This window comes from Oncorhynchus mykiss, chromosome 23 (assembly GCF_013265735.2).
Source record: "Oncorhynchus mykiss isolate Arlee chromosome 23, USDA_OmykA_1.1, whole genome shotgun sequence".
NCBI lineage: Eukaryota > Metazoa > Chordata > Actinopteri > Salmoniformes > Salmonidae > Oncorhynchus > Oncorhynchus mykiss.
Window position 1 is genome coordinate 830,001 of NC_048587.1, and position 23,114 is coordinate 853,114.

Below are 23,114 nucleotides of genomic sequence, written 5' to 3' on the forward strand. Positions count from 1 at the left end.
CTCTGTCTCCATGATGTCTAGTATTACTGACTGGGCTGTGTTGTCTGTCCAGGACAGGACTGACTGTCTCTGTCTCCATGATGTCTAGTATTACTGACTGGGCTGTGTTGTCTGTCCAGGACTGACAGTCTCTGTCTCCATGATGTCTAGTATTACTGACTGGGCTGTGTTGTTTGTCCAGGACAGGACTGACTGTCTCTGTCTCCATGATGTCTAGTATTACTGACTGGGCTGTGTTGTCTGTCCAGGACAGGACTGACTGTCTCTGTCTCCATGATGTCTAGTATTACTGACTGGGCTGTGTTGTTTGTCCAGGACAGGACTGACTGTCTCTGTCTCCATGATGTCTAGTATTACTGACTGGGCTGTGTTGTCTGTCCAGGACTGACTGTCTCTGTCTCCATGATGTCTAGTATTACTGACTGGGCTGTGTTGTCTGTCCAGGACAGACTGTCTCTGTCTCCATGATGTCTAGTATTACTGACTGGGCTGTGTTGTCTGTCCAGGACAGGACTGACTGTCTCTGTCTCCAAGATGTCTAGTATTACTGACTGGGCTGTGTTGTCTGTCCAGGACAGGACTGACTGTCTCTGTCTCCAAGATGTCTAGTATTACTGACTGGGCTGTGTTGTTTGTCCAGGACAGGACTGACTGTCTCTGTCTCCAAGATGTATAGTATTACTGACTGGGCTGTGTTGTCTGTCCAGGACAGGACTGACTGTCTCTGTCTCCATGATGTCTAGTATTACTGACTGGGCTGTGTTGTCTGTCCAGGACAGAACGGACTGTCTCTGTCTCCAAGATGTCTAGTATTACTGACTGGGCTGTGTTGTCTGTCCAGGACTGACTGTCTCTGTCTCCATGATGTCTAGTATTACTGACTGGGCTGTGTTGTCTGTCCAGGACAGGACTGACTGTCTCTGTCTCCATGATGTCTAGTATTACTGACTGGGCTGTGTTGTCTGTCCAGGACTGACAGTCTCTGTCTCCATGATGTCTAGTATTACTGACTGGGCTGTGTTGTTTGTCCAGGACAGGACTGACTGTCTCTGTCTCCATGATGTCTAGTATTACTGACTGGGCTGTGTTGTTTGTCCAGGACAGGACTGGCTGTCTCTGTCTCCATGATGTCTAGTATTACGGACTGGGCTGTGTTGTCTGTCCAGGACTGACTGTCTCTGTCTCCATGATGTCTAGTATTACTGACTGGGCTGTGTTGTCTGTCCAGGACAGACTGTCTCTGTCTCCATGATGTCTAGTATTACTGACTGGGCTGTGTTGTCTGTCCAGGACAGGACTGACTGTCTCTGTCTCCAAGATGTCTAGTATTACTGACTGGGCTGTGTTGTCTGTCCAGGACAGGACTGACTGTCTCTGTCTCCAAGATGTCTAGTATTACTGACTGGGCTGTGTTGTCTGTCCAGGACTGACTGTCTCTGTCTCCATGATGTCTAGTATTACTGACTGGGCTGTGTTGTCTGTCCAGGACAGGACTGACTGTCTCTGTCTCCATGATGTCTAGTATTACTGACTGGGCTGTGTTGTCTGTCCAGGACAGGACTGACTGTCTCTGTCTCCATGATGTCTAGTATTACTGACTGGGCTGTGTTGTCTGTCCAGGACAGGACTGACTGTCTCTGTCTCCATAATGTCTAGTATTACTGACTGGGCTGTGTTGTCTGTCCAGGACAGGACTGACTGTCTCTGTCTCCATAATGTCTAGTATTACTGACTGGGCTGTGTTGTCTGTCCAGGACAGGACTGACTGTCTCTGTCTCCATGATGTCTAGTATTACTGACTGGGCTGTGTTGTCTATCCAGGACAGAACTGACTGTCTCTGTCTCCATGATGTCTAGTATTACTGACTGGGCTGTGTTGTCTGTCCAGGACAGGACTGACTGTCTCTGTCTCCATAATGTCTAGTATTACTGACTGGGCTGTGTTGTCTGTCCAGGACAGGACTGACTGTCTCTGTCTCCAAGATGTCTAGTATTACTGACTGGGCTGTGTTGTCTGTCCAGGACAGGACTGACTGTCTCTGTCTCCATGATGTCTAGTATTACTGACTGGGCTGTGTTGTCTGTCCAGGACAGGACTGACTGTCTCTGTCTCCATGATGTCTAGTATTACTGACTGGGCTGTGGACAGGACTGACTGTCTCTGTCTCCATGATGTCTAGTATTACTGACTGGGCTGTGTTGTCTGTCCAGGACAGACTGTCTCTGTCTCCATGATGTCTAGTATTACTGACTGGGCTGTGTTGTCTGTCCAGGACAGGACTGACTGTCTCTGTCTCCAAGATGTCTAGTATTACTGACTGGGCTGTGTTGTTTGTCCAGGACAGGACTGACTGTCTCTGTCTCCATGATGTCTAGTATTACTGACTGGGCTGTGTTGTCTGTCCAGGACAGGACTGACTGTCTCTCTCTCCATGATGTCTAGTATTACTGACTGGGCTGTTTTGTTTGTCCAGGACAGGACTGTCTGTCTCTGTCTCCATGATGTCTAGTCTTACTGACTGGGCTGTGTTGTCTGTCCAGGACTGACTGTCTCTGTCTCCATGATGTCTAGTCTTACTGATAGGACTGACTGTCTAGATGTCCTCATAACTTTGTGCCTTGGGTTCTTCTCTCTCTCCACCAGGTCTGATAATTGATGCGTTTGGAGAACTGAGAGATCAGCAGGAGCAGGTGAAGGAGGATATGGAGGTACGTACTCAGAGCTGTGTGTGTGTGTGTGTGTGTGTGTGTGTGTGTGTGACTCAAAGCACACAGCAGTGAGTGTCAGCATCATAAAGAGTCTCAACAGGGGGGAAGAAACTGCCGAAGCACACAACGCTGAAACAGAGACTAGTTAAACAGCTCGTCATATCCCCACAACGCTGAAACAGAGACTAGTTAAACAGCTCGTCATATCCCCACAACGATTAAACAGAGACTAGTTAAACAGCTCGTCATATCCCCACAACGCTGAAACAGAGACTAGTTAAACAGCTCGTCATATCCCCACAACGCTGAAACAGAGACTAGTTAAACAGCTCGTCATATCCCCACAACGCTGAAACAGAGACTAGTTAAACAGCTCGTCATATCCCCACAACGATTAAACAGAGACTAGTTAAACAGCTCGTCATATCCCCACAACGCTGAAACAGAGACTAGTTAAACAGCTCGTCATATCCCACAACGCTGAAACAGAGACTAGTTAAACAGCTCGTCATATCCCCACAACGCTGAAACAGAGACTAGTTAAACAGCTCGTCATATTCCCACAACGCTGAAACAGAGACTAGTTAAACAGCTCGTCATATCCCCACAACGCTGAAACAGAGACTAGTTAAACAGCTCGTCATATCCCCACAACGCTGAAACAGAGACTAGTTAAACAGCTCGTCATATCCCCACAACGCTGAAACAGAGACTAGTTAAACAGCTCGTCATATCCCCACAACACTGAAACAGAGACTAGTTAAACAGCTCGTCATATCCCCACAACGATTAAACAGAGACTAGTTAAACAGGTTGTCATATCCCCACAACGCTGAAACAGAGACTAGTTAAACAGCTCGTCATATCCCCACAACGCTGAAACAGAGACTAGTTAAACAGCTCGTCATATCCCCACAACGCTGAAACAGAGACTATGTTAAACAGGTCTTCATATCCCCACAACGCTGAAACAGAGACTAGTTAAACAGCTCGTCATATCCCCACAACGCTGAAACAGAGACTAGTTAAACAGGTCGTCATATCCCCACAACGCTGAAACAGAGACTAGTTAAACAGCTCGTCATATCCCCACAACGCTGAAACAGAGACTGGTTAAACAGGTCGTCATATCCCCACAACGCTGAGAAAACAGAGACTGGGAATGTGTCATTGTGAAAACAGTTAGTCATATTCCCACAGTGCTGAAACAGAGACAATCCTAGTTTAACAGTTAGTCATGGCCTCTCAAGTGTCTCAGCGGTCTAAGGCACTGCATCGCTGTGTTGCGGCGTCACTACAGCCTGGGGTTCAATCCCTGACTGTGTCACGACCGGCCGTGACCTGGAGTCCCATAGGGCGGTGCACAATTGGCCCAGTGTCGGCTGGGTTAGGGGAGGGTTTGGCCCAGCGTCGTCCGGGTTAGGGGAGGGTTTGGCCCAGCGTCGTCCGGGTTAGGGGAGAGTTTGGCCCAGCGTCGTCCGGGTTAGGGGAGAGTTTGGCCCAGCGTCATCCAGGTTAGGGGAGGGTTTGGCCCAGCGTTGTCCGGGTTAGGGGAGGGTCTGGCCCAGCGTCTTCCGGGTTAGGGGAAGGTTTGGCCCAGCGTCATCCGGGTTAGGGGAGGGTTTGGCTCAGCGTCGTCCGGGTTGGGGAAGGGTTTGGCCCAGCATCTTCCGGGTTAGGGGAGGGTTTGGCCCAGCATCGTCCGGGTCAGGGGAGGGTTTGGTTCAGCGTCTTCCAGGTTAGGGGAGGGTTTGGCCCAGCGTCTTCCGGGTTAGGGGAGGGTTTGGCCCAGCATCGTCCGGGTTAGGGAAGGGTTTGGCCCAGCGTCTTCCGGGTTAGGAGAGGGTTTGACCCAGCGTCTTCCGGGTTAGGGGAGGGTTTGGCCCAGCATCGGCCTGGGTTAGATGAGGGTTTGGCCCAGCGTCGTCTGGGTTAGGGGAAGGTTTGGCCCAGCGTCGTCCAGGTTAGGGAAGGGTTTGGCTCAGCGTCGTCCGTGTCAGGCGAGGGTTTGGCCAGGGGGGCTTTACTTGGCTCATCGCATTCTAGCGACACCTTGTGGCAGACCGTGCACCTGCAAGCTGACCACGGTCGTCAGTTGAACAGTGTTTCCTCTGACACATTGATGCCGATGGCTTCCGGATTAAGCGGGCAGTGTGTTAAGAAGCAGCGCGGCTTGGCGGGTCATGTTTCGGGCAGGACTCATAACTCGACCTTCGACATCTCCCGAGCCTGTTGGAGAGTTACAGCGATGAGACAAGAGAGGGAGCCTGGCTGATATGGTGGCTGATCTCTCAGAGTGTCGTCTGAGGACAACAACAACAAACAGTGTCTCTGATGAGGATCAATAGCTCGTCCTCGGAAGAACACTGGAGGAACTAAGTTCAGATGTTACTCAACAGCTAAAGGGGATAAATATTATGGGATATTCAGGATTACTGTTACAGGACACTAGTATCCTCAAGACACTGTTAGCCCATGGCTAAACAGGAGAGAGAGAGTCAGGACAATGATAGCCTGCAGGACCAATCTGCATGCTGGACAGTGTGTATGAATATGAATGCATCCCAAATATCACCCTATTCCCTTTATAGTGCACTACTTTCAACCAGAGCCCTATGGGCCATAATCAAAAGTAGTGCACTACATAGGGATTAGGGTGCCGTTTGGGAAAGCATCCATGGACACTAGGGCTGGATGACTCCTAGTCGTAGGGAGGAGAGGTAAAGCAGCAATGATTGATTGTCAGCTGAAGGGCTGGTTATGTTAAAACTAACTCATCTAACAGGACTGGTATCAGACACCAGGAGTTCTCTAACCTCTCATTGGGACCCCCCCTCCCAGACCTTTCACTATTTAGTTGTATCTCTGCACTATCTCACCTGATTGACCTCGTGAAAGGGGCTTGATGATTAGTGGACAAGTTGAATCAAGTGAGTTAGCTGTGGAATAGATAAATACATGGAACTGTTGGGAGTCCTGAGGAGACGTTGGAGAACGTCTGGGGACCTGAGGAAACGTTGGAGAAAGTCTGGGGACCAGAGGAGAGGTTGGCGAGCGTCTAGGGACCAGAGAAGAGGTTGGCGAGCGTCTAGGGACCAGAGAAGAGGTTGGAGAACGTCTGGGGACCTGAGAAGAGGTTGGAGAATGTCTGGGGGTCCTGAGGAGAGGTTGGAGAACGTCCAGGGACCAGAGGAGACGTTGGAGAACATCTGGGGACCTGAGGAGAGGTTGGAGAACGTCTGTGAACCAAAGGAGAGGTTGGAGAACGTCTGGTAGTCCTGAGGAGAGGTTGGAGAACATCTAGGGACCAGAGGAGACGTTGGAGAATGTCCAGGGACCAGAGGAGACGTTGGAGAATGTCTAGGGACCAGAGGAGAGGTTGGAGAACGTCTAGGGACCAGACGAGACATTGGAGAACGTCTGGGGACCAGAGGAGAGGTTGGAGAACGTCTAGGGACCAGAAGAGACATTGGAGAACGCCTAGGGACCAGAGGAGACGTTGGAGAACGTCTGGGGACCTGAGGAGAGGTTGGAGAACATCTGGTGGTCCTGAGGAGAGCGTCTAGGGTCCTGAGGAGACGTTGGAGAACGTCTGGGGGTCCTGAGGAGAGGTTGGAGAACGTCTGGGGACCTGAGGAGACGTTGGAGAACGTCTAGGGACCAGAGGAGATGTTGGAGAACGTCTGAGGTCCTGAGGAGGGGTTGGAGAACGTCTGGGGATCTGAGGAGACTTTGGAGAACGTCTAGGGACCAGAGGAGACGTTGGAGAACCACTGTCTTATACAGTCTGATGCTCTGGATCTGTGTCTTCCCTCATTGTAGAATTTGGTTATAGACTTAAACACTGGTGTTGGAATTTCAAAATGAGATGAATCTGAGCCGTGTTGACCCTGTGTTGAGAGACATGTAGAGAGATGAGGTTGGCTGGCAGCATCCCACTGGCAGCATCATTAACAGACGTGTCTTTCTCTTGCAGACCAAATGCTTCATCTGCGGAATAGGAAACGACTACTTTGACACAGTACCTCACGGCTTCGAAACCCACACCCTGCAGGAGCACAACTTGGCCAACTATCTGTGAGTAGAGACATCCATCCACTCTGTCATCTCCAGTCAGTGTCCAGAGTCTGTCAGAGGGGACAGGGTTATGAGGTTTAGTTTACTACTGTGTCCTCTTCCCCCTCCACCCTCTCTTTAATGTTGTGTTGTTCGTTCTGCAGAACCACTAGAGTGAAAAGGAGTGGGGAGAGGGGGCAGAACCGCTAGAGTGAAAAGGAGTGGGGAGAGGGGGCAGAACCGCTAGAGTGAAAAGGAGTGGGGAGAGGGGGCAGAACCGCTAGAGTGAAAAGGAGTGGGGAGAGGGGGCAGAACCGCTAGAGTGAAAAGGAGTGGGGAGAGGGGGCAGAACCACTAGAGGGAAAAGGAGTGGGGAGAGGGGCAGAACCGCTAGAGTGAAAAGGAGTGGGGAGAGGCGGCAGAACCGCTGGAGTGGGGAGAGGGGGCAGAACCGCTAGAGTGAAAAGGAGTGGGGAGAGGGGACATCCCTGTTTTGTCCCCCTTTCTAAAGTCTTTCCTGGTACATAACAGCTTGTCTCTATGTTGCATTAGGAGGCTATTGATCACGTAGTCATGCAGAGAGATGATCAGGAAGTAGAGGGAATTAAACCAACTGATTTCCTGCTCTATGCTGCTTCACATTCTGTTAAAGGGGCAATCAGCGGTTGAAATCATAACCAAAGTGTCTCCTCTGATTTGGTATAAAGATGAGGGATTTGGCTGGAGTGATGGAACCTCTCTCAAATTCCTAGACAGAGCTCTGGAGGACTGACCATCCGTGAGATCTTAAGGATGGTTTAACCATGCTTTAGAGGCTGTACAGGGGTGGTCGACTTTGTTACCAAACACTGGAGTAACAAAAGCTTCTATTTGGAGTTTAGGATGCGATATGAAAGTTTGAACGATCTGTCAGTTGTCTGATTGAAGTGATGTTAACTCTAAATGTCTTCCTGTTCTTCGTCCCGTTTTGCCCTCTAGCTTCTTTGTGATGTATCTCATTAACAAAGATGAAACAGAGCACACAGGCCAGGTAAGAGTCTCAGGTTTACACCTCAAATGGCCCCCTGTTCCCTATGTAGTGCACTCCTTTTGACCAGGGTCCATAGGGCCCATAGGGTCCATAGGGCCCATAGGGTCCATGGGGCCCTAGTCAAATGTAGTGCACTCCTTTTGACAAGGGTTCATAGGGCCCATAGGGCCCTAGTCAAATGTAGTGCACTCCTTTTGACCAGGGTTCATAGGGTCCATAGGGTCCATAGGGCCCATAGTGCCCTAGTCAAATGTAGTGCACTCCTTTTGACCAGGGTCCATAGGGCCCATAGGGCCCTAGTCAAATGTAGTGCACTCCTTTTGACCAGGGTTCATAGGGTCCATAGGGCCCATAGGGTCCATAGGGCCCTAGTCAAATGTAGTGCACTCCTTTTGACCAGGGTCCATAGGGTCCATAGGGCCCATAGGGCCCTAGTCAAATGTAGTGCACTCCTTTTGACCAGGGAAATGACTACAACACATACAAACCAGAAAGAGAACTATTTAACCTCAGGGAAATGACTACAAACCAGAAAGAGAACCATTTAACCTCAGGGAAATGACTACAAACCAGAAAGAGAACCATTTAACCTCAGGGAAATGACTACAAACCAGAAAGAGAACCATTTAACCCCAGGGAAATGACTACAAACCAGAAAGAGAACCATTTAACCTCCAGGGAAATGACTACAAACCAGAAAGATAACCATTTAACCTCCAGGGAAATGACTACAACACATTCAAACCAGAAAGAGAACCATTTAACCCCAGGGAAATGACTACAAACCAGAAAGAGAACCATTTAACCTCAGGGAAATGACTACAACACATACAAACCAGAAAGAGAACCATTTAACCGCAGGGAAATGACTACAAACCAGAAAGAGAACCATTTAACCCCAGGGAAATGACTACAAACCAGAAAGAGAACCATTTAACCCCAGGGAAATGATTACAAACCAGAAAGAGAACCATTTAACCCCAGGGAAATGACTACAAACCGGAAAGAGAACCATTTAACCCCAGGGAAATGACTACAAACCAGAAAGAGAACCATTTAACCTCAGGGAAATGACTACAAACCAGAAAGAGAACCATTTAACCCCAGGGAAATGACTACAAACCAGAAAGAGAACCATTTAACCCCAGGGAAATGACTACAACACATACAAACCAGAAAGAGAACCATTTAACCTCAGGGAAATGACTACAACACATTCAAACCAGAAAGAGAACCATTTAACCCCAGGGAAATGACTACAACACATACAAACCAGAAAGAGAACCATTTAACCTCAGGGAAATGACTACAAACCAGAAAGAGAACCATTTAACCTCAGGGAAATGACTACAAACCAGAAAGAGAACCATTTAACCTCATGGAAATTACTACAAACCAGAAAGAGAACCATTTAACCCCAGGGAAATGACTACAAACCAGAAAGAGAACCATTTAACCTCCAGGGAAATGACTACAAACCAGAAAGAGAACCATTTAACCTCAGGGAAATGACTACAAACCAGAAAGAGAACCATTTAACCTCAGGGAAATGGCAACAAACCAGAAAGATAACCATTTAACCTCAGGGAAATGACTACAAACCAGAAAGAGAACCATTTAACCTCCAGGGAAATGACTACAAACCAGAAAGAGAACCATTTAACCTCAGGGAAATGACTACAAACCAGAAAGATAACCATTTAACCTCAGGGAAATGACTACAAACCAGAAAGAGAACCATTTAACCTCCAGGGAAATGACTACAAACCAGAAAGAGAACCATTTAACCTCCAGGGAAATGACTACAACTCATACGAAGACTCCAAAAAGACAAATCTCCAGATCCCGAAGGCCTCACAGGTTATTATGTTCATTGCACCTTAGTGAAGTTACTGTATGTTAGTAGAGAGACCATTGACTTGTGACTGTAGAGGTAATGTAGAGGCAATGTAGAGGCAATATAGAGGTAACGTAGAAGGTAATGTAGAAGGTAATGTAGAAGGTAATGTAGAAGGCAATGTAGAGGTAGAGGTACATTATCCTGGATGGTGGACATCTTATTATTTGTTATATATTAAATCAACTGTCTGATACCCCTCCCTTTCCTCCCCCTTCCCTCCCTTTCCTCCCCTCCCCTCCCTCCTCCCCCTCCCCTCCCTCCTCCCCCTCCCCTCCTCTCCCCTCCCCTCCCTCTTCCCCTTCCCTCCCTTTCCTCCCCTCCCCTCCCCTCCCTCCCTCCCCCTTTCCTCTCTCCCTCCCCCTTTCCTCTCTATCCCCCTTTCCTCCCCTCCCTCCTCCCCCTTCCCTCCCTCCCCCTTTCCTCTCTATCCCCCTTCCCTCCCTTTCCTCCCATCCCCTCCCTCCTCCCCCTTCCCTCCCTCCCCCTTTCCTCTCTATCTTCCCCTCCCCCCCGTCTCCAGGAGTCGTATGTGTGGAAGATGTACCAGGAGCGGTGTTGGGAATTCTTCCCTGCCGGAGACTGTTTCCGCAAACAATACGAAGACCAGCTCAACTGATTCATGAATCAACTGATCAATTCAACTGACTACTGATCAGCTGATCTATTGATCCAGATGCAGAGACTCGTCCTTTCTTACTGATCAATGTGAAAGGGGCTGTTTCGTCACCTTCCTTCGTCAGCTAGCCCCCCCCACCCCCCCACCCCACCCCACGCGCTGTTTGGAAAGCTTTCCAGACACTGTACATAATAATACAATGATTATGATTACTCAACTGTATAATGTCCTTCCTGGGTGCGTTTGGAACACAGGGCTGTGTTTTGTCTTTGAGGACTTAATGCTTCATCTATACATTTGCTTTTAATAATTCCACATTGATGACAAGCGAACTAAAGGATTGGAGGGGAGATGGGGGGGGGGGGGGGGGGGGGGGGGGGGACGCTGAAGAAAAAGAGGATAAAAAAATGACTCAAACCAAACTGCTTTGTGGGATAGCCGTGGGACTTGTTTCTCCAGAGAACACATGAATGAATAAAGGCTGTTTTGTTGCTCGTCCTCTACGCCTCAGGGATGACAGGGTGTACAGTACTGTACAGTACATACAGGAGATGAAGGGCCAGCGGATGGAGAGGGTGGACCGAGGCGGGACATGTTGAGGAAACAGTGCCTTACCAAGCCGGGTCTGAGCAGAGCTATGCAAGCTGGAGGAAAGAGGAAGGCATCAGCAACACGTCAGCAACACGTCAGCAACACGTCAGCAACACGTCAGCAACACGTCAGCACATCATGTGGAGACTGATACACGGGGGCTGACATTTCTGACATAACGATGGGAGGCTGTGTGTGTGTGTGTGTGTGTGTGTGTGTGTGTGTCTCGGAGACAGCGTGGACGGAGTGTGTGTGTGTGTGTGTGTGTGTGTGTGTGTGTGTGTGTGTGTGTGTGTGTGTGTGTGTGTGTGTGTGTGTGTGTGTGAGTGGTGTGTCTCGGAGACAGCGTGGACGGAGTGTGTGTGTGTGTGAGTAGTGTGTCTCGGAGACAGCGTGGACGGAGTGTGTGTGTGTGTGAGTAGTGTGTCTCGGAGACAGCGTGGACGGAGTGTGTGTGTGTGTGTGTGTGTGTGTGTGAGTGGTGTGTCTCGGAGACAGCGTGGACGGAGTGTGTGTGTGTGTGTGTGTGTGTGTGTGTGTGTGAGTGGTGTGTCTCGGAGACAGCGTGGACGGAGTGTGTGTGTGTGTGAGTAGTGTGTCTTGGAGACAGCGTGGACGGAGTGTGTGTGTGTGTGAGTAGTGTGTCTCGGAGACAGCGTGGACGGAGTGTGTGTGTGTGTGTGTGTGTGTGTGTGAGTGGTGTGTCTCGGAGACAGCGTGGACGGAGTGTGTGTGTGTGTGTGTGTGTGTGTGTGTGTGTGTGTGTGAGTGGTGTGTCTCGGAGACAGCGTGGACGGAGTGTGTGTTGGAGATAAGACAAGGAGGAAGGATGATAGAGAGTGAAGGAGGGAGAGAGAGAGAGAAGGATGAGAGAGAAGGAGGGAGGGGGGAGAGAGTGAAGGAGGGAGGGAGGGAGGGAGGGAGGGAGGGAGGGAGGGAGGGAGGGAGGGAGGGAGGGAGGGAGAGAGAAAAGGATGAGAGAAGGAGAATTTGGGATCTTCTTCATATGGAGCTCTGGACACTGTTCTCTCCCCACTTGTTCTTTTAGCAGGTTTTTTGGAGGGAGGAGAGGGGAAGGGAGGGGAGGGGAGGGGAAGGGAGGAGAGGGGAGGGGAAGGGAGGAGAGGGGAGGGGAAGGGGGGGTACTGCTCTCATGCAATCCAGCAACAGAGTCAACTCCTACCAAACATCTCAGAAAAACTCAGTATGTTTCATTGCATGTTTATTATGCAAGTTTAATGAAAAGTTTAAGAAATAAAGACGACGTAAGATTGATCTTTGTCACAACCAAAATGTTTTGTGTAGGTTTAAGATGATTTCATGAAGACGCATCTCTATAGTATTTATGTGTTGTGGGCTTCGGTGTAAATTTACAGACCATCAGCCCAGAATACTCTATAGTATTTATGTGTTGTGGGCTTCGGTGTAAATTACAGACCATCAGCCCAGAATACTCTATAGTATTTATGTGTTGTGGGCTTCGGTGTAAATTTACAGACCATCAGCCCAGAATACTCTATAGTATTTATGTGTTGTGGGCTTCGGTGTAAATTTACAGACCATCAGCCCAGAATACTGATTAAATAATACCGGATCATCTGCTTCTTTCATGTGTTTTATTAACCAGGTAACGGCCCATAGTGCTTTGGGCCAAAAGTAGTGCACTATATAGGGCTTAGTGTTACATTTGGGAAACAGACTCATTCTGATTGAAGCTGAAGCAATACTCATTCAGGGACTCATGGAATATAATTATGTTAAGTGACAACAACAACATACAAGCCTGCTCCATTTTGTTTCACATCAATATGCCAATAAAGTTATTTGTAAATAAAAGTTAATAAGTACTTAAATAAACTGAAGGGTGTTTGGCCTAGTTCGTAACCACTAGCAGCTGTTAACGGGGAGGAGGCTACAGTATGCACACCAGCCGTGAGATATTCTTTCTGTTCTATTATACAATAATGTTTTTTAAAATGACGCTCATTCATCAAACCATCGCCTACTTTCATTCCCATTATCATTTACTACTAAAATATATATCTTTCTTACTTGTTATACAGAATAATGTGAAACCATTGCAATAACTTGATCACGGACAGCTGCTTACTTAAGAAATGGGTCCCGATATTTGACTCACGTAATGAATATTGAATACCGAGCTCATGGTAAATACCATGACGGATAACCTGTCACCATAATGCTGTACCGTGTAGAGTTGTGAGTTCCTGTGTGTGACCTGCTGTACAAGGGGAAGATAAGATAGAAATGGAGCTGCATGATTTTGTCAAATAAATGATTATTTATTGATGCGTGGAGAGGAGAACATTCTTGCCATGCCATTGAGTGGCTCAGCTCAGCTGTGGGGGGGCCACAGACCCTTTATCTCTGGGGGGGCCACAGACCCTTTATCTCTGGGGGTGCCACAGACCCTTTATCTCTGGGGAGCCACAGACCCTTTATCTCTGGGGGGGCCACAGACCCTTTATCTCTGGGGGGGGCCACAGACCCTTTATCTCTGGGTGGAGAGGAGAACATTCTTGCCATGCCAGTGAGTGGCTCAGCTCAGCTAGCTCAGCCTCTATAAATCGAAATTCAACCAGGTACCCTTTATCAGTTCATCTCTGGGGGGGGGCCACAGGCCCTTTATCTATGGGGGGCCAGAGACGCTTTATCTCTGGGGGGCCAGAGACCCTTTATCTGGGGGGGGGCAGAGACCCTTTATCTCTGGGGGGGCTAGAGACCCTTTATCTTAGGGGGGGCCAGAGACCCTTTATCTCTGGGGGGGGGCAGATACCCTTTATCTCTGGGGGGGGGGCAGAGACCCTTTATCTCTGGGTGGGGGCAGAGACCCTTTATCTCTGGGGGGGGGGGGGGCAGAGACTCTTTATCTCTGGGGGGGCCAGAGACCCTTTATCTTAGGGGGGGCCAGAGACCCTTTATCTTAGGGGGGGCCAGAGACCCTTTATCTCTGGGGGGGGCAGAGACCCTTTATCTCTGGGGGGGGGGGGGGGGGCAGAGACCCTTTATCTTAGGGGGGGCCAGAGACCCTTTATCTCTGGGGGGGGGGGCAAAGACCCCTTATCTCTCGGGGGGGGGGGGGGGGGCAGAGACCCTTTATCTCTGGGGGGGGGGGCAGAGACCCTTTATCTCTGGGGGGGGGGGGGGCAGAGACCCTTTATCTTAGGGGGGGCCAGAGACCCTTTATCTCTGGGGGGGGGGGGCAAAGACCCCTTATCTCTCGGGGGGGGGGGGGGGGGGCAGAGACCCTTTATCTCTGGGGGGGCCAGAGACCCTTTATCTCTGGGGGGGGGGGGGGGCAGAGACCCTTTATCTCTGGGGGGGGGGGGGCAGAGACCCTTTATCTTAGGGGGGGCCAGAGACCCTTTATCTCTGGGGGGGGGGGCAAAGACCCCTTATCTCTCGGGGGGGGGGGGGGGGGGGCAGAGACCCTTTATCTCTGGGGGGGCCAGAGACCCTTTATCTCTGGGGGGGGGGGCAGAGACCCTTTATCTGGGGGGGGCAGAGACCCTTTATCTCTGGGGGGGGAAGAGACCCTTTATCTCTGGGTGGGGGGGCAGAGACCCTTTATCTCTGGGGGGCCAGGGAATGGAGGAGAGGGGAAGATGAGAGGGAGGGAAGGGGTGGAGAGGACACAATGACCGTCCCAACCAGCCACAGGCAGAACTGACAACATATAATCAATTAGTAGTGCTTACAGGTGGAGTCTTCCATCCCATTTGAAGATGTTCATCATCATCATAAGGCACAGCAGTATTACAGGAGACATCACTATATCAGTCTGTGTCCTGAAGGTGAGTGTTAGATGGGAGAGCCAGAAGGCACATCAGTATTACAGGAGACATCACTATATCAGTCTGTGTCCTGAAGGTGAGTGTTAGATGGGAGAGCCAGAAGGCACAGCAGTATTACAGGAGACATCACTATATCAGTCTGTGTCCTGAAGGTGAGTGTTAGATGGGAGAGCCAGAAGGCACAGCAGTATTCCTAATGCCCATATTAGTACAGATACAGGAGACATCACTATATCAGTCTGTGTCCTGAAGGCTAGTGTTAGATGGGAGAGCCTGAAGGCACAGCAGTATTCCTAATGCCCATATTATTACAGATACAGGAGACATCACTATATCAGTCTGTGTCCAGAAGGTGAGTGTTAGATGGGAAAGCCAGAAAGCACAGCAGTATTACAGGAGACATCACTATATCAGTCTGTTCTAGTATCTTATCTTCTGTGCTGTAAGTAGTTTGCCAAAATGCCACTTGTTCCCCATATGGAGCACTCATGTTCAATAGGGCCCATAGCACTACAATAGGGAATAGGGTGCCATTGGGGACTCAGCCTAATAGAAGATTAATGAGACTATAGCTGATGACCTGAAGCTTGGAAGATTAAAAAGCATCATAACAAATATCCACAATTTGAACGATATGGAAAAAAAAGAAAACAAACCGGAAGGACATCAGTAATAGATGGTTGAGGGTGGAGGAAGGACATCAGTAATAGATGGTTGAGGGTAGAGGAAGGACATCAGTAATAGATGGTTGAGGATAGAGGAAGGACATCAGTAATAGATGGTTGAGGGTATAGGAAGGACATCAGTAATAGATGGTTGAGGGTGGAGGAAGGACATCAGTAATAGATGGTTGAGGGTAGAGGAAGGACATCAGTAATAGATGGTTGAGGGTGGAGGAAGGACATCAGTAATAGATGGTTGAGGGTGGAGGAAGGACATCAGTAATAGATGGTTGAGGGTAGAGGAAGGACATCAGTAATAGATGGTTGAGGATAGAGGAAGGACATCAGTAATAGATGGTTGAGGATAGAGGAAGGACATCAGTAATAGATGGTTGAGGGTATAGGAAGGACATCAGTAATAGATGGTTGAGGGTGGAGGAAGGACATCAGTAATAGATGGTTGAGGGTAGAGGAAGGACATCAGTAATAGATGGTTGAGGATAGAGGAAGGACATCAGTAATAGATGGTTGAGGGTATAGGAAGGACATCAGTAATAGATGGTTGAGGGTGGAGGAAGGACATCAGTAATAGATGGTTGAGGGTAGAGGAAGGACATCAGTAATAGATGGTTGAGGGTGGAGGAAGGACATCAGTAATAGATGGTTGAGGGTGGAGGAAGGACATCAGTAATAGATGGTTGAGGGTAGAGGAAGGACATCAGTAATAGATGGTTGAGGGTAGAGGAAGGACATCAGTAATAGATGGTTGAGGGTAGAGGAAGGACATCAGTAATAGATGGTTAAGGGTAGAGGAAGGACATCAGTAATAGATGGTTGAGGGTAGAGGAAGGACATCAGTAATAGATGGTTGAGGGTAGAGGAAGGACATCAGTAATAGATGGTTGAGGGTAGAGGAAGGACATCAGTAATAGATGGTTGAGGGTGGAGGAAGGACATCAGTAATAGATGGTTGAGGGTAGAGGAAGGACATCAGTAATAGATGGTTGAGGGTAGAGGAAGGACATCAGTAATAGATGGTTGAGGGTAGAGGAAGTACATCAGTAATAGATGGTTGAGGGTAGAGGAAGGACATCAGTAATAGATGGTTGAGGGTAGAGGAAGGACATCAGTAATAGATGGTTGAGGGTAGAGGAAGGACATCAGTAATAGATGGTTGAGGGTAGAGGAAGGACATCAGTAATATATGGTTGAGGGTAGAGGAAGGACATCAGTAATAGATGGTTGAGGGTAGAGGAAGGACATCAGAAATAGATGGTTGGGGGTAGAGGAAGGACATCAGTAATAGATGGTTGAGGGTAGAGGAAGGACATCAGTAAGAGATGGTTGAGGGTGGAGGAAGGACATCAGTAATAGATGGTTGAGGGTAGAGGAAGGACATCAGTAATAGATGGTTGAGGGTAGAGGAAGGACATCAGTAATAGATGGTTGAGGGTAGAGGAAGGACATCAGTAATAGATGGTTGAGGGTAGAGGAAGGACATCAGTAATAGATGGTTGAGGGTAGAGGAAGGACATCAGTAATAGATGGTTGAGGGTGGAGGAAGGACATCAGTAATAGATGGTTGAGGGTGGAGGAAGGACATCAGTAATAGATGGTTGAGGGTAGAGGAAGGACATCAGTAATAGATGGTTGAGGGTAGAGGAAGGACATCAGAAATAGATGGTTGAGGGTAGAGGAAGGACATCAGTAATAGATGGTTGAGGGTGGAGGAAAGACATCAGTAATAGATGGTTGAGGGTAGAGGAAGGACATCAGTAATAGATGGTTGAGGGTAGAGGAAGGACATCAGAAATAGATGGTTGGGGGTAGAGGAAGGACATCAGTAATAGATGGTTGAGGGTAGAGGAAGGACATCAGTAATAGATGGTTGAGGGTGGAGGAAGGACATCAGTAATAGATGGTTGAGGGTAGAGGAAGGACATCAGTAATAGATGGTTGAGGGTAGAGGAAGGACATCAGTAATAGATGGTTGAGGGTAGAGGAAGGACATCAGTAATAGATGGTTGAGGGTAGAGGAAGGACATCAGTAATAGATGGTTGAGGGTGGAGGAACGACATCAGTAATAGATGGTTGAGGGTGGAGGAAGGACATCAGTAATAGATGGTTGAGGGTAGAGGAAGGACATCAGTAATAGATGGTTGAGGGTAGAGGAAGGACATCAGTAATAGATGGTTGAGGGTAGAGGAAGGACATCAGTAATAGATGGTTGAGGGTAGAGGAAGGACATCAGTAATAGATGGTTGAGGGTAGAGGAAGGACATCAGTAATAGATGGTTGAGGGTAGAGGAAGGACATCAGTAATAGATGGTTGAGGGTGGAGGAAGGACATCAGTAATAGATGGTTGAGGGTAGAGGAAGGACATCAGTAATAGATGGTTGAGGGTAGAGGAAGGACATCAGTAATAGAGGTTGAGGGTAGAGGAAGGACATCAGTAATAGATGGTTGAGGGTAGAGGAAGGACATCAGTAATAGATGGTTGAGGGTAGAGGAAGGACATCAGTAATAGATGGTTGAGGGTAGAGGAAGGACATCAGTAATAGATGGTTGAGGATAGAGGAAGGACATCAGTAATAGAGGTTGAGGGTAGAGGAAGGACATCAGTAATAGATGGTTGAGGGTAGAGGAAGGACATCAGTAATAGATGGTTGAGGGTAGAGGAAGGACATCAGTAATAGATGGTTGAGGGTAGAGGAAGGACATCAGTAATAGATGGTTGAGGGTAGAGGAAGGACATCAGTAATAGATGGTTGAGGGTGGAGGAAGGACATCAGTAATAGATGGTTGAGGGTAGAGGAAGGACATCAGTAATAGATGGTTGAGGGTAGAGGAAGGTCATCAGTAATAGAGGTTGAGGGTAGAGGAAGGACATCAGTAATAGATGGTTGAGGGTAGAGGAAGGACATCAGTAATAGATGGTTGAGGGTAGAGGAAGGACATCAGTAATAGATGGTTGAGGGTAGAGGAAGGACATCAGTAATAGATGGTTGAGGGTAGAGGAAGGACATCAGTAATAGATGGTTGAGGGTGGAGGAAGGACATCAGTAATAGATGGTTGAGGGTAGAGGAAGGACATCAGTAATAGATGGTTGAGGGTAGAGGAAGGACATCAGAAATAGATGGTTGAGGGTAGAGGAAGGACATCAGTAATAGATGGGAGAGGTTGAGGGTAGAGGAAGGACATCAGTAATAGATGGTTGAGGGTAGAGGAAGAACATCAGTAATAGATGGTTGAGGGTAGAGGAAGGACATCAGTAATAGATGGTTGAGGGTAGAAGGTAGAGGAAGGACATCAGTAATAGATGGTTGAGGGTAGAGGGTAGAGGAAGGACATCAGTGATAGATGGTTGAGGGTAGAGGAAGGACATCAGTAATAGATGGTTGAGGGTAGAGGAAGGACATCAGTAATAGATGGTTGAGGGTAGAGGAAGGACATCAGAAATAGATGGTTGAGGGTAGAGGAAGGACATCAGTAATAGATGGGAGAGGTTGAGGGTAGAGGAAGGACATCAGTAATAGATGGTTGAGGGTAGAGGAAGGACATCAGTAATAGATGGTTGAGGGTAGAGGAAGAACATCAGTAATAGATGGTTGAGGGTAGAGGAAGGACATCAGTAATAGATGGTTGAGGGTAGAGGGTAGAGGAAGGACATCAGTAATAGATGGTTGAGGGTGGAGGAAGGACATCAGTAATAGATGGTCGAGGGTAGAAGAAGAACATCAGTAATAGATGGTTGAGGGTAGAGGAAGGCCATCAGTAATAGATGGTTGAGGGTAGAGGAAGGACATCAGTAATAGATGGTTGAGGGTAGAGGAAGAACATCAGTAATAGATGGTTGAGGGTAGAGGAAGGACATCAGTAATAGATGGTTGAGGGTAGAGGGTAGAGGAAGGACATCAGTAATAGATGGTTGAGGGTGGAGGAAGGACATCAATAATAGATGGTCGAGGGTAGAAGAAGAACATCAGTAATAGATGGTTGAGGGTAGAGGAAGGACATCAGTAATAGATGGTTGAGGGTAGAGGAAGGACATCAGTAATAGATGGTTGAGGGTAGAGGAAGGACATCAGTAATAGATGGTTGAGGAAGGACATCAGTAATAGATGGTTGAGGGTAGAGGAAGGACATCAGTAATAGATGGTTGAGGGTAGACGAAGGACATCAGTAATAGATGGTTGAGGGTAGAGGAACGACATTAGTAATAGATGGTTGAGGGTAGAGGAAGGACATCAGTAATAGATGGTTGAGGGTAGAGGAAGGACATCAGTAATAGATGGTTGAGGGTAGAGGAAGGACATCAGTAATAGATGGTTGAGGGTAGAGGAAGGACATCAGTAATAGATGGTTGAGGGTGGAGGAAGGACATCAGTAATAGATGGTTGAGGGTAGAGGAAGGACATCAGTAATAGATGGTTGAGGGTAGAGGAAGGACATCAGTAATAGATGGTTGAGGGTAGAGGAAGTACATCAGTAATAGATGGTTGAGGGTAGAGGAAGGACATCAGTAATAGATGGTTGAGGGTAGAGGAAGGACATCAGTAATAGATGGTTGAGGGTAGAGGAAGGACATCAGTAATAGATGGTTGAGGGTAGAGGAAGGACATCAGTAATATATGGTTGAGGGTAGAGGAAGGACATCAGTAATAGATGGTTGAGGGTAGAGGAAGGACATCAGAAATAGATGGTTGGGGGTAGAGGAAGGACATCAGTAATAGATGGTTGAGGGTAGAGGAAGGACATCAGTAAGAGATGGTTGAGGGTGGAGGAAGGACATCAGTAATAGATGGTTGAGGGTAGAGGAAGGACATCAGTAATAGATGGTTGAGGGTAGAGGAAGGACATCAGTAATAGATGGTTGAGGGTAGAGGAAGGACATCAGTAATAGATGGTTGAGGGTAGAGGAAGGACATCAGTAATAGATGGTTGAGGGTAGAGGAAGGACATCAGTAATAGATGGTTGAGGGTGGAGGAAGGACATCAGTAATAGATGGTTGAGGGTGGAGGAAGGACATCAGTAATAGATGGTTGAGGGTAGAGGAAGGACATCAGTAATAGATGGTTGAGGGTAGAGGAAGGACATCAGAAATAGATGGTTGAGGGTAGAGGAAGGACATCAGTAATAGATGGTTGAGGGTGGAGGAAAGACATCAGTAATAGATGGTTGAGGGTAGAGGAAGGACATCAGTAATAGATGGTTGAGGGTAGAGGAAGGACATCAGAAATAGATGGTTGGGGGTAGAGGAAGGACATCAGTAATAGATGGTTGAGGGTAGAGGAAGGACATCAGTAATAGATGGTTGAGGGTGGAGGAAGGACATCAGTAATAGATGGTTGAGGGTAGAGGAAGGACATCAGTAATAGATGGTTGAGGGTAGAGGAAGGACATCAGTAATAGATGGTTGAGGGTAGAGGAAGGACATCAGTAATAGATGGTTGAGGGTAGAGGAAGGACATCAGTAATAGATGGTTGAGGGTGGAGGAACGACATCAGTAATAGATGGTTGAGGGTGGAGGAAGGACATCAGTAATAGATGGTTGAGGGTAGAGGAAGGACATCAGTAATAGATGGTTGAGGGTAGAGGAAGGACATCAGTAATAGATGGTTGAGGGTAGAGGAAGGACATCAGTAATAGATGGTTGAGGGTAGAGGAAGGACATCAGTAATAGATGGTTGAGGGTAGAGGAAGGACATCAGTAATAGATGGTTGAGGGTAGAGGAAGGACATCAGTAATAGATGGTTGAGGGTGGAGGAAGGACATCAGTAATAGATGGTTGAGGGTAGAGGAAGGACATCAGTAATAGATGGTTGAGGGTAGAGGAAGGACATCAGTAATAGAGGTTGAGGGTAGAGGAAGGACATCAGTAATAGATGGTTGAGGGTAGAGGAAGGACATCAGTAATAGATGGTTGAGGGTAGAGGAAGGACATCAGTAATAGATGGTTGAGGGTAGAGGAAGGACATCAGTAATAGATGGTTGAGGATAGAAGAAGGACATCAGTAATAGAGGTTGAGGGTAGAGGAAGGACATCAGTAATAGATGGTTGAGGGTAGAGGAAGGACATCAGTAATAGATGGTTGAGGGTAGAGGAAGGACATCAGTAATAGATGGTTGAGGGTAGAGGAAGGACATCAGTAATAGATGGTTGAGGGTAGAGGAAGGACATCAGTAATAGATGGTTGAGGGTGGAGGAAGGACATCAGTAATAGATGGTTGAGGGTAGAGGAAGGACATCAGTAATAGATGGTTGAGGGTAGAGGAAGGACATCAGTAATAGAGGTTGAGGGTAGAGGAAGGACATCAGTAATAGATGGTTGAGGGTAGAGGAAGGACATCAGTAATAGATGGTTGAGGGTAGAGGAAGGACATCAGTAATAGATGGTTGAGGGTAGAGGAAGGACATCAGTAATAGATGGTTGAGGGTAGAGGAAGGACATCAGTAATAGATGGTTGAGGGTGGAGGAAGGACATCAGTAATAGATGGTTGAGGGTAGAGGAAGGACATCAGTAATAGATGGTTGAGGGTAGAGGAAGGACATCAGAAATAGATGGTTGAGGGTAGAGGAAGGACATCAGTAATAGATGGTTGAGGGTAGAGGAAGGACATCAGTAATAGATGGTTGAGGGTAGAGGAAGGACATCAGTAATAGATGGTTGAGGGTAGAGGAAGGACATCAGTAATAGATGGTTGAGGGTGGAGGAAGGACATCAGTAATAGATGGTTGAGGGTAGAGGAAGGACATCAGTAATAGATGGTTGAGGGTAGAGGAAGGACATCAGAAATAGATGGTTGAGGGTAGAGGAAGGACATCAGTAATAGATGGGAGAGGTTGAGGGTAGAGGAAGGACATCAGTAATAGATGGTTGAGGGTGGAGGAACGACATCAGTAATAGATGGTTGAGGGTAGAGGAAGGACATCAGTAATAGAGGTTGAGGGTAGAGGAAGGACATCAGTAATAGATGGTTGAGGGTAGAGGAAGGACATCAGTAATAGATGGTTGAGGGTAGAGGAAGGACATCAGTAATAGATGGTTGAGGGTAGAGGAAGGACATCAGTAATAGATGGTTGAGGGTAGAGGAAGGACATCAGTAATAGATGGTTGAGGGTGGAGGAAGGACATCAGTAATAGATGGTTGAGGGTAGAGGAAGGACATCAGTAATAGATGGTTGAGGGTAGAGGAAGGACATCAGAAATAGATGGTTGAGGGTAGAGGAAGGACATCAGTAATAGATGGGAGAGGTTGAGGGTAGAGGAAGGACATCAGTAATAGATGGTTGAGGGTAGAGGAAGAACATCAGTAATAGATGGTTGAGGGTAGAGGAAGGACATCAGTAATAGATGGTTGAGGGTAGAAGGTAGAGGAAGGACATCAGTAATAGATGGTTGAGGGTAGAGGGTAGAGGAAGGACATCAGTGATAGATGGTTGAGGGTAGAGGAAGGACATCAGTAATAGATGGTTGAGGGTAGAGGAAGGACATCAGTAATAGATGGTTGAGGGTAGAGGAAGGACATCAGAAATAGATGGTTGAGGGTAGAGGAAGGACATCAGTAATAGATGGGAGAGGTTGAGGGTAGAGGAAGGACATCAGTAATAGATGGTTGAGGGTAGAGGAAGGACATCAGTAATAGATGGTTGAGGGTAGAGGAAGAACATCAGTAATAGATGGTTGAGGGTAGAGGAAGGACATCAGTAATAGATGGTTGAGGGTA

General features: G+C 47.8%; 2 protein-coding genes across 2 annotated transcripts in view; one reads left to right on the plus strand and one right to left on the minus strand.

The window, feature by feature from the left end:
• LOC110516746 (ryanodine receptor 2) overlaps positions 1 to 10,685 on the plus strand; it is a 563,076-nt gene extending 552,391 nt beyond the window's left edge. The window contains exons 106-109 of the mRNA XM_036960048.1: positions 2,645 to 2,709; positions 6,686 to 6,786; positions 7,744 to 7,795; positions 10,216 to 10,685. Of these exons, the coding sequence (XP_036815943.1) occupies positions 2,645 to 2,709; positions 6,686 to 6,786; positions 7,744 to 7,795; positions 10,216 to 10,311 (314 nt within the window). The 3' untranslated portion in view covers positions 10,312 to 10,685. The remainder of the gene's footprint in view (positions 1 to 2,644; positions 2,710 to 6,685; positions 6,787 to 7,743; positions 7,796 to 10,215) is intronic.
• Positions 10,686 to 14,435: 3,750 nt separating this feature from the next.
• Positions 14,436 to 23,114, minus strand: part of LOC118943914 (extensin-1-like) — a 48,142-nt gene continuing 39,463 nt past the window's right edge. Inside the window, exon 4 of the mRNA XM_036960832.1 lies at positions 14,436 to 14,496. Coding sequence (XP_036816727.1) covers positions 14,436 to 14,496 — 61 coding nt within the window. The remainder of the gene's footprint in view (positions 14,497 to 23,114) is intronic.